The sequence below is a fragment of the Dromiciops gliroides genome, chromosome 3, assembly GCF_019393635.1.
Source record: "Dromiciops gliroides isolate mDroGli1 chromosome 3, mDroGli1.pri, whole genome shotgun sequence".
Lineage (NCBI taxonomy): Eukaryota > Metazoa > Chordata > Mammalia > Microbiotheria > Microbiotheriidae > Dromiciops > Dromiciops gliroides.
In genome coordinates, this window is record NC_057863.1 from 430,160,731 (window position 1) to 430,174,168 (window position 13,438).

The 13,438-nt window shown below is 37.1% G+C and overlaps 1 protein-coding gene across 1 annotated transcript in view; it reads right to left on the reverse strand.

Annotated features, from left to right (window-relative positions):
* Positions 1 to 13,438, reverse strand: part of ITGA4 (integrin subunit alpha 4) — a 98,431-nt gene that overhangs the window by 14,157 nt on the left and 70,836 nt on the right. Inside the window, exons 17-20 of the mRNA XM_043996722.1 lie at positions 10,672 to 10,748; positions 2,312 to 2,462; positions 891 to 986; positions 85 to 164 (exon numbers count right to left, since the gene is read on the reverse strand). Of these exons, the coding sequence (XP_043852657.1) occupies positions 85 to 164; positions 891 to 986; positions 2,312 to 2,462; positions 10,672 to 10,748 (404 nt within the window). The remainder of the gene's footprint in view (positions 1 to 84; positions 165 to 890; positions 987 to 2,311; positions 2,463 to 10,671; positions 10,749 to 13,438) is intronic.

A 13,438-nucleotide genomic window follows, 5' to 3' on the forward strand; every position in this document is an offset into this window, starting at 1 on the left:
GTGTCTTTGTGCCCCCAACCTTAAGCCTAGAATGCTGCAGATATTTTTCACTAAGCACAATAATGATTTTCAAATAAAATTTACCAGGTAGCATTAACTGTAATGGTGAGGTCATCTTCTGCTTTGCTAAGTGAGCTGGCATCCAGAAGAAAACTGATATCTTCCTACAAAAACACAGAATGTTGAGTAAATAATTTTCCACATTCCAATATTTGGAGATGTGGTGGAAGGGAAATGTAGAGAAAGAAGGACATTAAACACACTGAATAAAGTTTTCTCATCTAAACTCAATTTTTCTTTCCCATTAATTTAGTTTTTTTGTTACATGGAGTATAGAACATACCTTTTGCTGTTTGGGGTATTACTTTTATGTGACACATGGTAAATGGCACGTTTGATGTCAACTTTAAGTACATCGAACTTTGTACAAAAGAAAACAAACAAATACGCAAGACCTACATTTGGAGTAAAAGCAAAAGAGTCCTATAGAATATCAGCCTTAGAAAATGATATGTCCTAAGAGCTTGGAAGAAATGGGAATCCTGTTGTTCAACAACAGTAAATAAAGTATGTAGCAAGAAAAAAAGCAACTACTAAAGTATTTTCAAAATCCCATCTGTCAAAGCCCAAATATTGTACTATCCTCAGGAAAAAAACAACACAGTAAAGGAGAAATGTTTTCTTAAATCTGAGTCTCATAGCCCAAGCATGCAGTAAAGACTTAACAGTGTATTCTCACAAGAGTTTAATCAGAATTACAAAGTTTTCAAGTCCAAAAGAATCCGATCAGCTTTTCTTTTGTAACGTTCATAACAGAATAGTAAGATTATGATTTTATGCCTATACTGCATATAGGATTCAAAAGCTAAAAGTAAAAAAAAAAAGTTTACCTTTGATAGATGATCCATGTATATATGACCAACTCTGCAGACAAGTTTCACAACACCCAAATTGTCTGTTACTTCACAATATACTTGTTTCTCTTCCTATTTGCAGGGTGTGTGGGGGGGTCATGAAATGAGAAGACCGTAATTTATTAAAGGTTTTATAGATTCCTTTATAAAAGCACATAATTGAAGAAATTTCTATCATTCCTAAAGGGACATTTCCTGTTTAGTTTGAATACTAAATTAAAAACAAAACCTCCAATTCCCTTGCTTTCTGCTAGATACTGCCCAATCTTCTGTCCTCGTCCTACACACACACACACATGCAAAAAAAAAAAATTTCCATCTCCCTAACCTGGTACTCCACTTTTGTGTGAAACTCTGCTCATTTATGGGTTCGGATCTTTGTGATGGTTTAAAGAATGGGCTACAAAGAACTACTCCCTTGTCAGTCATTCTTGTGTATGGGCTGTGGTTGTGAGACAGGAAAATATGCTTAGGATCCTTAATCCCCTAATCGATTTAGAATAATGAGGGTTTAAAGCTCTGGTTATTTGGAGCCTACATGATAGTAATATGTCACATTTGTTTTGATATTTTAAGTGAGGCTATTTGCAGGCTTAGTCCTTTGTCCTGAGTTCTTAATCCTTGCCCAGGACTCTATGATAAATTGAGCCCTTTGGAAGGGTTAAAGATAGGGATCTATAGATCCATAATTCAAGTGGTTGAGTATTTTCAGTACTGACTTTAAAAGGTCCTTGCTTTTACCTTGGTTCTAGCAATTGGGGTTCTTGTACACCACTGTTGTTTAAGTGACCAGGTCCCCATCCTGCTTTCCTTTGTTTATGCTCCTGTCTTGATATTCTACCTTGTACTCCAACACAAGATCATGGCTGTATCTTGTCCTTGTCAGACCTCTCAATGACTTGACTCTTGCCCTCAAACCACAATTCTTGTGCCTTGGACTATGTTACCTGATAGAGACCACATGTCCAGCTGGTACCCTGCCAGGACATCACCAGACTGTCCTGATGCAGGTGATCTGTGGGTTTCACCCACCTATAAGGACATCCACCTGCTATCTCCAAATGGACCTCACTGATGCCAACTACCTACTTATCCAAATTTCTACTACTCTTACTATGTTTTCTGGACATTTCTCCCACTTGTTTTTAATTTCCTCTTAGATTCCTTTTCTGAGGTCTTCTCAAATTGCCTTTTCTACTTTGTCCAGCTCAGATACTGACATAAGTGAGGATTAGCTAAGACACAAATCTGAATTTTCTTGACAAGTCCTTGGAAATAGTAATTACATTCTTGAGAGCCAGTAAGAGACAAGATACATGCCATGCTGTGACTTTAACTGACAAACTCATACTAATAATTTAAAGAAAACTCAGTTTACTTTGCAATTCAATTCTTACCAGATCTAAAATTTTAATGAAGTAAAGACCTTTGGGCAGATGAATGTGTAGAGTTGGGTCATATGCATCATCTCCAGCATTAATCAATGAAATATTCAACATTAAAGTCTTCATACTTCCAACTATTAGATAATTTTTATTTTCATGTTGCCTAAAAAATAAGTGAATATTAGTTAGGTTCCATTTTTCAAAGAGAATTAAGATCCTATCTCCTAATGTGCATGATATTTGCCTTAATCATGAATATGAATTAATTTAGGGAAAATATTCTTGTAGTGAAACAATCATGAATGTGTTACATGTAAACCCCTTACATCAGCTAATTTTTCAAACTTAACATAATAGATTTATCAGTAAGCAAATGTTTTTGCTGGATGAAATCAAACCAGTTCATTTTCCACTTAATTTTCCACTCAACAGTCTCTTTAATTTCTGTATTTCTTGTAACTTTAATAAATATGTCTCTTTTGGGGGCAGCTAGGTGGTGCAGTGGATAGAGCACCAGCCCTGGAGTCAGGAGGGCCTGTGTTCAAATCCAGCCTCAGATACCTAACACTCACTAGCTGTGTGATCCTGGGCAAGTCACTTAACCCCAATTGCCTCACCAAAAATAAATAAATACATACATACATACATACATAAACAAACGAATGAATGAATGAATAAATAAATAAATAAATATGTCTCTTGAAGAAACTGGTAAATCAAAACTTTTAAATGCACTGTATGGCCATAATAGCTATAGTAATAATAGCTAATATTTATTTGGCATTTTAAGATTTACAAAGGACTTCACATATATTTTTTTCATTATATTCCCCATAACAACCTTGAAAAGTTTATAGAGAAGGAACTGAGGCTAAAAGTTTCAACAACTTGCCCAAGGTTACACAACTATTACGAGTCTAATTTGAACTCAGATATTGCTAATATCAAGCCCAGTACTCTATCCATTATCCCCCCTCCCCCGCAGCTGCCTCAAATACATATATGTGTATGTGCATGTATGTATATCTTCACTCCTCACTCTCTAGCTCTTCCAGCTTTTCTCCCTCCTCCTAAGATGCCTTCTCACCCTGAAGATGCTCTGGCCTGGACAGCCGTTGCATCAGGTGCCCAGACCATGCTCATTTCACTCTTGGCTCCAATCCTCACTCTTGAGACTTTTCTACCATCTCCCTAGCAACCTTGCCACTGATTGGGTACCCTTCCCCCTTCCATCACCCCCTTTCTAGTTTCTTTTTATATCTCTTCTCTCATTAGAATATAAACTCTGATGGTAGATATTGTCTTTTTTGCCCTGCATTTCTATCTCCATTGCTTTTAGCCCAGTGTTTATGCCTGGTATATTGTAAGCATTTAATAAATGCTTTACCTATCCATCAACCACATGCCTATATTCCTATACATATTACTAAATCTGCTGCTTACTTGTCAGCATTATAACACCTATGATCAAATAAACAGGTCATGTAACATTTCAGAAGTTAAAAAAAACTCCCTTTCACATGGCCTGCAACCTTTTAACTGTGGTCTAATTTCTTGAGAGGTACTAGCAATGCCATTTTTTAAAAATGACAAATGATATTAGAAAAAATGTTTCACTTATTTTAATTAGTATAACATTACAAATCCCACATCCTATAGAATAGTCTAAATTAAGGCCAGAATTAGCTGCAGAATAAAGATACAAGCAAAAAATTATACTTAAATACAAGCCACTCTGGACTGCGTAGTCTATAATACAAGCTTTGTTCTAAACTACATTTTCATTCTGCTTAATCCTCCTGTTCTAGCTCCAAAGGGTGAAACAATTCATCCTCTGAAGCTGTGAGTACAGAAAATTCTCAACTGGCAGCTCCCGAATCCTTAAGGGAGGGGAACAGGGAGCAGGTGAAGAAGCGCATGAAGGAAAATCTCCACTTTGCTTCACAGCTGATAGAATACACTATTTAAAAATAATCATTTAAAACATGAATACTATTTATGAAACAAGACTATAGTTATCACTTTAGGGTGGAGGAGACAAATTAAGCAAGAGCCATCCTATTGCCCCAACTCTTGGGAAAGGGTTGTAAATTTGATTCTTATTTGCAAGCCTTTGTTTCTCAGAGCTAATGCTGCTGCTTGGAGGGACTAAGTTAAACAGGATGGAGGAAATGTGAGGGAGCATCAGAGTCTCCTAATTTCCCCTCCTGGTATGTAATCATGTTACAAATGAAGGAACTTAAGAGGTTCTAAAAGTAAACTTTCATTTGACATTAAAGTTTAATTAAGACTTGTGGAAGAGCTGCCTAGAAATAGACATTTATAAAATATTCTGGCTGCTAACCAAAGCATTAGTCACTGAACACCTTTGGGAAAGAAGTTGGCACTTAGACAAACAGCAGAAGGTGAAAGCGCTGCATAAACAGCAAGGTTCCGAGACAACAGCAAATTAAAGAAAAACACAATGTTAACATTTCAGGAGCTGGCACCTCAGTTTCCTTTACATTTTTAAAGCTATTTTATCACATTATTCTAATTACTCTTCTATCCATCCTTTTTTTGTTCTACATCTTCCAGCATCTTGATTCATTAACAAGAAGCCATCAGAAAGATGCCCACCAGCTTACTCCAGGAGATACAATAAAGCACCAGGTGCACATCTGGGAGTGTGACAAAGCCGCACTCGAGCTTTTCCCTGGTAATCATATTTCATTCTTCATTAAAACATGCATAATGCATACTTGAAATTTACCAAGCCAACTAGGATCCTAGAAGTTTAAACAAAGCAAGGTACTGTGTACATACAGAATCATAACTTAATAAGAACAGGGTTCAGGTGGGGGTTAGGGGGGAGAGAGGGAGACAGATTTCTGCCCTTCTATCTTTCAACTTCTCTGAGCTGAAAGTAATGGAAGCCTTATTTGGAAAGAAATGTTCCCTGAGCTTTCATATAATGAATATGCACTGTCTAGACAAAACAGATTAGTACTTCACAGCTAAATAGTTTTTAATCAAGATACTAAGACAAAAGGTAATGTAAGATGACACTTCACACTTTGCTATGTCAAGGTATACAACACATTTATTTGGGTTAAAAAAATTCCTGACTCTTATGCTCAAAAGGCTTGAACTGTAGTAAAAGATGTGTGACTATATTCTCCTGGCCCTTTCTTGCTGACCATAAACAAGCAGCACATGTGGAAGGAGTATTGCTAAGTGGAAAAAATGAGTTCACCGGCATTTGGAGGGTATTTCATTGAGGGAAGGCTGTACTCACTGGAATCCCTTGTGCAGTCAAAAAAGAGGGGGAAAGAAAAGTAAGAGTGGGAGGATTTCTATGATTATTCAGATCTGTCTCAGAGTCATTGTTTTGGCACCCTCTATTCCCCCTTTTACTTACTCATCAGAAGCAGAGAAAGTATCCTGAAATGGGGAGAACACCACGTTTTGGAGTCTGAGCCCAGTCTTTGCCCAGCTCTGCACCTACTACCATTGTGACTTTGAGCACATCACTTAACTACTCTGACCCTTAGCTTCCTTACATGTAACATGAGAGGGGTGGGCTAGATGGTCTCTGAGGTTCCTTCCAGATTTTTGGCCCTCAAAGACTACCCAGGGAAAGCCTACCTTCTTTTCTCTTCCAGCACAGATAGCTGCCATCGAAGGCCTTTAGTGCTGTACAGCCCCCACAGAATACATGGGTTTTTTTGACGGTACTGACTTGCCTACTAATACCTGCTGTTAAATTGATCATTTTAGTCACGTAGCATTCAGCCATCTCCCTTTGACAGCTGAAGACTTTCTAAATGTGGTTCATCACATGTACAAGGTAGATGTTCAGTAAGAGGGCTCAACTTAATCAAAGAGTGAGCTGCAGGGCATTACAGTGGTAAAAAGAAATGATATGGGAAGGGAATAAGCATTTGGATAGCACCCACTATGTGCCAGATCCTATGCTAAAAAAGTTTTATGGATATGTCATTTGCTACAATATTAAGCCCATTTCTGATGTCTTCAGAAACTTATGCTCTTCACTGAGTAAATACATTTGCCTAAAACAGGTTTATGGCTGTGGGGCATATAAATACCATTAGTGCCCATGGAGTTATATTTAAGAGGATGTGTGGAACATATGGCTTCAATTTTCATCCTCTTTCCTTGGGAGGGGGATGGAGAGGGTCTACTGCCTTTGTGGGATAGGAGCATTTGTATAGGATGTGGTATAATTTACTAAACATGCAAAGCATTCTGTCAGAGTCTTTCTAGAAACCAATTAGACTCTTACATGAAAACACCTCAAATCAGTGTCAGATGCCTACCAGAAGCAGGCGGTTAAACTCAAAAAGAACACAAAAGCTAGAGTGCTTCCTGCTTCTGTAATAGACCACATGGTGGTACTTAAGTGACCTTAAAACACTGACATACTGAATAACATATTAGCATCATCTTTCCCATAGAATCACAAAATAAACCATAATCATATATTTATTTCAAAGATTATGGGATTTAAAGCTGGAAGAGATGCTAAAAAAATTGCCAATGAACTTGTAAAATAATGCTTAGCATTTCCCAGCAGTACTAAACTAAAATAGTTTTATTGTGTTACGCAAATATTGCAGGAGAAATGTGTTATTATTTAAAATTACCATAGGACTTAAAACTCAAATTATGTGGTCTGCCTATTAAGGAAAATACACTTAATTAAGTTTAGAAAAATGCATAGATTAGATGTTCCAGTAAAAGTATTTTCATTCTTTAGAAATGAAGCATTATTACTGTTTGTATTTTCATATTCTATATTTCAAAACCATATTCACTTGTAGAGTAATTAGAAGGATTTCATTTAAGAATGCCAAAGATGATGAAAGGATAGAATGACTTAGAAGAAAGGTGGGGGAGGGGGGAAAGACCTAACACAAAGCAAAGAAAAGCAAAAGAATTTCCAAACCCAGCTGTTCTTCTTGCCAAAGATCAGTGGAAGCTGGGAATATGAAGCAGACAAAATGTTGATGAAAGAGGCAAAATGGGAAGAGAAGGGTTGAAAATTATTCACTCACTCAAACAGAGTATATATTATGTGTGAGGCATTGAGGATACAGAGCCATTTTCACTGGAACTAGAGTGTAGTTTGCCAGTCTGTATAATTGAGGAATAAACTTCAACAATTATCTATGTAATGAGCTGAGTTTCCTTGGCACAGAAATGGCAAGTAAAGTAAGGCTACATAGGCCTGGCCTAAGTGACATAGAATTAACATTTAGAGAAGAAGAATATTAAATCTAAACATCACAGTATTTTTAATGCCATGCATGAAACCATTATTAATAGAAGTACCATCAAGAACAGAAATTAAACAAGGATTGAGAAATAGATACTGAGGAATAATCAAACACAACAAGGAATACAACCCATGATCAAATGTATTAATTACTTTGGCAGGCTTTTCCAATCTTAGCTTTTAAACAGCTAGGGACAGCAACCCGAACAAATACATTTCTACTATGATGCAGCTACAAAATATTCAATTCTTTTCATTGTAATAAAACATGCGAATCAGCTTGACTTTATGAATGTAATTTGGGTTTATTTGAAAAGGTAAGTGTCTTTTGTGGAACTGAAAGGAAGAACTTAAGACTAAGGGTCTGGGGGGGCAGCTAGGTGGCACAGTGGATAAAGCACCGGCCCTGGATTCAGGAGTACCTGAGTTCAAATCCAGCCTCAGACACTTGACACTTACTAGCTGTGTGACGCTGGGCAAGTCACTTAACCCCCATTGCCCCGCAAAAAAAAAAAACAAAAAACAAAACAAAACAAAACAAAAAAAACTAAGGGTCCGAATGGATATTTATAGATTCCAAGTCTACCCCCTTACCTCAAACCAGGTGCCAAAGACCACAACTGAACAAGTTAGGCAGAAGCCTTTTTCTAATCCCCTATAACTTCCTTCCCTATCACACTCAAAACCAGATGGCAGAAAGCTCCAAATTATAGAGAGTCCTTTCCCCAAACTTTGGCCAGTCCTCTGTAGCACAACCTGACCAGATCTTACTGGATACTAGAAGATGGAAAGATAAGGCTACAGGGAATGCTTTCCCTTGCTTATATCCCTCTGAGACCTCCTCTTCTCAATGGTTGTGAGTATATGTCCTGTAGCTGTGCTCTCTGGATACTTGGGCACTCCTATGTAACCTGCCCCTATACAGTAAGAGGCATGGGGCTTATATATCTGAACTCTCCTATCTTATCTCCCCTAGTTCCATGAAAGCAGAGATTCTCACTTAAAACATTCTCACTTTATCCTATTATCTCTGTTGTTTCCTATCCTATATCCTTCCCTTCTTGACTAAATTTCTTGAGAAATGTCTACATTTAGGGCTTCCTCTTCCTTTCTTCCCTTTGCACCATTAATTGAAGCTGCTCTCTCCAAAATCACTAATTATCTCTTCATTGACAAACTGAATGGTATTTTCTCAATTTTCATCATTCTTGACCTTTCTGCAACCTTTGATACTTGATCACCCTAGATGTTGTCTCCTCTCTAGGTTTGCAATGACATTACTTCCTTCCCATTATCCTCCTACCTTTCTAACCTCTATTCAGTCTCCTCTGATGGATCAGGTCACACCAACTAACTATGGATGGGATCCTACCCCAGGCTCTGTCCTGTAACCTTAACATTTCTCTATATTATCTACTTTAGTGAGCTCATCAGCTCTCACAGGTTCAATGATCATTTTTGCAGCTGATTCACAGATCTAACCTTAATCTCTCTCATAACATCCAGTGTTATATTACCAAATGCGTTTTGGGCATTTCAAATTTGATTTACTATAGGCATCTCTACACGTGTGCAAAACACAACTTATATTTTCCACTAAACCTTCCCTTCTTCCCTTCTTCTCAATGTTTGTTACTATGGAAGGCAACCTCATCTTCCCTGGCACCCAACCTCACAATTCCAGTGTCATCCTTGACGACTCATTCTCACTCTCAGGAGCCTATGTCCAATTTGTTGTCAAGTCTTGTCTCTACTTTTACATTTACCATGTATACCATATCTCCCACTCCCCATTCCCCCACTGCTATTGTCTTCCTTCTGAGATATCTTCCATTTACACTATATATATATATATATATGCATATGGTTTTGTATGCCAACTTCTTCTTTAGAATGTGAGCACATTATCTTCCTTTCTATCCCTAGAATTTGTACAGTGCTTGCCAAACAGTAAGAACTTAATAAATGCTTTCTTCAGCCATTTATGCATTGACTCATGCATGTTGAAATCTGTATTCAGACGCTGGGATGTAATTCCATTCAGATACCACTCATTCGCCTCACCTGAATCACAATTAGATCTTAGTAAGTACAGAAGAGAGAAAGAAGGGAGGAAACAATTTGCGGTAAGTGTGTCATTCAGATGAATGGAGAGCAATGTTATAACTTAATTGGTATCATACAACAATCTAGAGGAAAACACTGAAACCATATTATATAAAAATGTAAAATGGGATTGCTATATATTTATCCATAGATATAACTATTATTACTACACTATCATGAAATAACTAAAAAAATGAATATCTTAGAAAATGCCTTTGACCAGCTACTCTTAGATGAGCCAGACAATTATTCTTGACTGCAATTTGTAACAAGATCAATAGGAATTTAGGTTTATAGAGCATTAGAACCATAAGATATTAATATAATATTCTCATTTTATAAATAAACTAAGAAGTGACTTGCCCAAGGACACACAACTATTTAGTGACATAACTGGACAAAGTCCTCCTAGTTCCTATGCCAGGGTTATTTCCAATCCACTATGGCCTTTACTGTTTAATTGTTCTGTGAAAAATCAAAACTAAACCTTGCAACTCAGTCTATCTTATAGGCATTTTTTAATATTTACAGTATCATGACAATCAGCAGGTAGTGACCCTGACACTATAGTCATAGCTAAAGTCCTATTTTTTCAATCCTCTTTCGTGCTAATGTCTTACTTTTATTGATTATCTCCAATTTTCATACATCTTTGCCAATAAAATCCCAAGTAGGATCATGAAGACTGAGACACGACTGAAACAACTGAACATTCACAACAACAACTATCTTGCTTATACATGGTTGTCGATTGTCTTTCCAATTACCCCAAGAGCTCCTCAGGAACAAAGAATGTATTATGATTTTTGCTGTATCCCTAGCACAGGCCTGGCACATAGTAGGTGCTTGAGGTGACTAAAAACAAATGACCATATTCCATAGAGTATTGAAAAATTGGTGATTTCAATGTAGAATTATCCAAAATATTTATTTAATCAGAGCACTCCAAACCCTGATAGTAATCAAACATAATACTTCTAATACTTACTTTGGAAATCCAATTTTTGCAGACACTTGTAAATCAGTAGAACAATTTTCACGGCTACAAAATCTTGCAAAGGTTATCTGAAAAGACAATATAAGAGAAGCAATTAATGGTCTGATAACAATTTGGGGGTCTTCAATAGAGTACCTAGGAATCAGTGCTTGATCTAATGCTATTTTTTTTAATCAATGACTTGGCAAAAGGTCTAAATGACACACTTAATAAATGTACCAAATGATTCCAAGCAGAGAGGAATAGCTAATACTCTGGATGAGTAAAAAACAAAAACAGAAACCACAACTTGATGGGGCTAGAACATTGATCCAAACTGAGTAAGGTGAAATTTGAGAGGAATAACTTTAACCTTAAGCTTAAGTAATGTAAAAGATGTTTATGGACAGACACCTGTTCATCTAAAGATAGTAAGATTTTAATGGGCTGCAAACTTATAGTCAACACTGATATAGCATTCAAGAGATTCAATATAATCTTCTTGTAAAATCAGATTTTATTAGTATCTGTTTTTATATTATCATAATCTCCCTAGTATCCTTCTTCTTCTCTGTACCAGAGAGCTATCTTGTATAATAATCAGCATTTTAAGACAAACAAATCAGCATAACTCATCAATACGTTGAAAAAGTCTAAAACTACATATACTGTATACTTGTGGACCTCCCACTTCTGCAAAGGACTGAGGTGGGAGTGTCTTCTCATATCTCTTCTTTTAAGCCATGCGTGTTCTTTAAATTTTTCCCACTTTTACTTTTGACATATGGCTGTGTGTGTGTGTGTGTGTGTGTGTGTGTGTGTGTGTGTGTGTGTGTGTGTGTAGAATTAATGCAATCCTAATCTAAAAGGAGGTATCTTGTCCAGGATTAAGAAGGACCAAGAATATAGCTTTACACTGACCGGGTTCAGAAGACACACTAAGGCAGGAAGGGGGCACTGTGGATAGAATACTAGACCTGAAGTAAGGAAGACTGGTTTGAATTTACCCTCAGATACTAACTGTATGTCGTTGTGTAAGACGCTTAATCAATATCTGCCTCAGTTTCCTCAACTGTAAGATGCAGTTAATAATAGCACCTATCTCCCAGGGTTGTAAGGATCAAAGTGCTTAGCAAAGTGCCCGAAACATAAAAGTTGTTTAATAAGTGCTTTTTTATTTGTTTTTGGTTTTTTAGATTTTTTAAATTCACTTCTGCACATTGCATTTTCATTTTTATTTTTTTGTGGGGCAATGAGTGCCAGGTGACTTGCCCAGGGTCACACAACCAGTAAGAATCAAATGTCTGAGGCTGGATTTGGACTCAGGTCCTCCTCAATCCAGGGCCAGTGCTCCATCACCTGTGCCACCCAGCTGTCCCCCTCCCACATTTCATTTTTTAGAAGGAGATTTTAAAAGCTTAAGGGGATTCTAAGGAAAGAACCAGGAAAAAAGGTAAAAGGCCTGGAGTTTAGGCCATATGGAAACAGACTGATGAAGAGGGATGCTTAGCTTGGAGAGAAGAATATATAGAAGGGGCATGATAGCTGTCTTCAAGGATGAGGAAGTAGGATTAGGCCTTTTTGTTTATCTTTGGAAGGCAAAACTAAGAAGAATGGTTAGAAGTTAGAAAAGGCAAATGTGAGCATCAAGAAAGAAAAATATTACTAGTAATTCAGGCTATCTAGTGGAATGGGTTGTCTTGTGATGGTTGTGGGTTCCTGGTCATTTGATTTCTTCAGTCAAAGGCTCATGGGGGTATATTGCAGAGGGAATCCTTACTGAATTATAAATAGGACTAGAAGTCACTTCCCAATCAGAATGCTGTGATTCTACATATATTTCAATTCAGGAAATTATTTATACTTATTTGTCAGAGGAAAACAAGTCAATGATAGATCAAGAAAAAAAAGTAAAATTAACAACACTGTAGAGTAACTTATAATTCACCTCTTAATGAATTTCATCTGTTATACTTCTGCCTGATTAATAGTTCAGTTTGTCAATAAACATTTATTAAGTGACTACTGTGAACTAGTCTCGATGTTATTGTGGGGGAGATAAAGAAAAAGATAGCCCTTGCTCTCAAGGAGTTCACAGTCTAATGGAGGAGTCAACATGCAAACAATTACACTCTAACAAGCAATATACAAGATAAATTGGGGATAAGCAACAGAAAGAGAGCACTAGAATTAAGGGGAAATGGAAGAGGTATCTCATAGAAGTTGGAATTTGAGCTGGGATTTGAAGGAAGTCAGAGAAGCCAAGAAGGGAAGATAAGGAGGGAATTTCAGGCATGGAAGGCAGCTGACAAAAATGCCTGGAGTCAAGAGACCAAGTGAGAAACATCAAGGAAGCCATGTCACTTAATCACAGAGTAGGTGTGTATAAGCTGGGTTAAGGGAGGTTGGAGTGTGCCAAGTAAAAAGAATAGGAAAGTGGGGGGAGGGTGTTTGAGGGCAGAAAACACAAAAAAGAAAGAAGAGTATTAGAGGAGAAGTGGAAATAAACAGTGGAATGAAGAGACAAAATATTGGTATGATGGAAAGTAGCCTGCTTCCCTTCTCCCCTGCAAGACAGGAAGTAGCCGTCACACTGTCTGAATATTTAATTGCTCACCAATTCTGCTTGCTAATAATGCAGGGGGTCTGTAATAAGAAAATTAACAAAACAGATATTACTACTGCTTTGTTACTTTTATCTCCAACACAAGGTTTTTGTTAATAATAAAGCAACTCTTAATTAACCTTAAAAAGTAAAAGAAGTTCCCAGTAGAAGTAG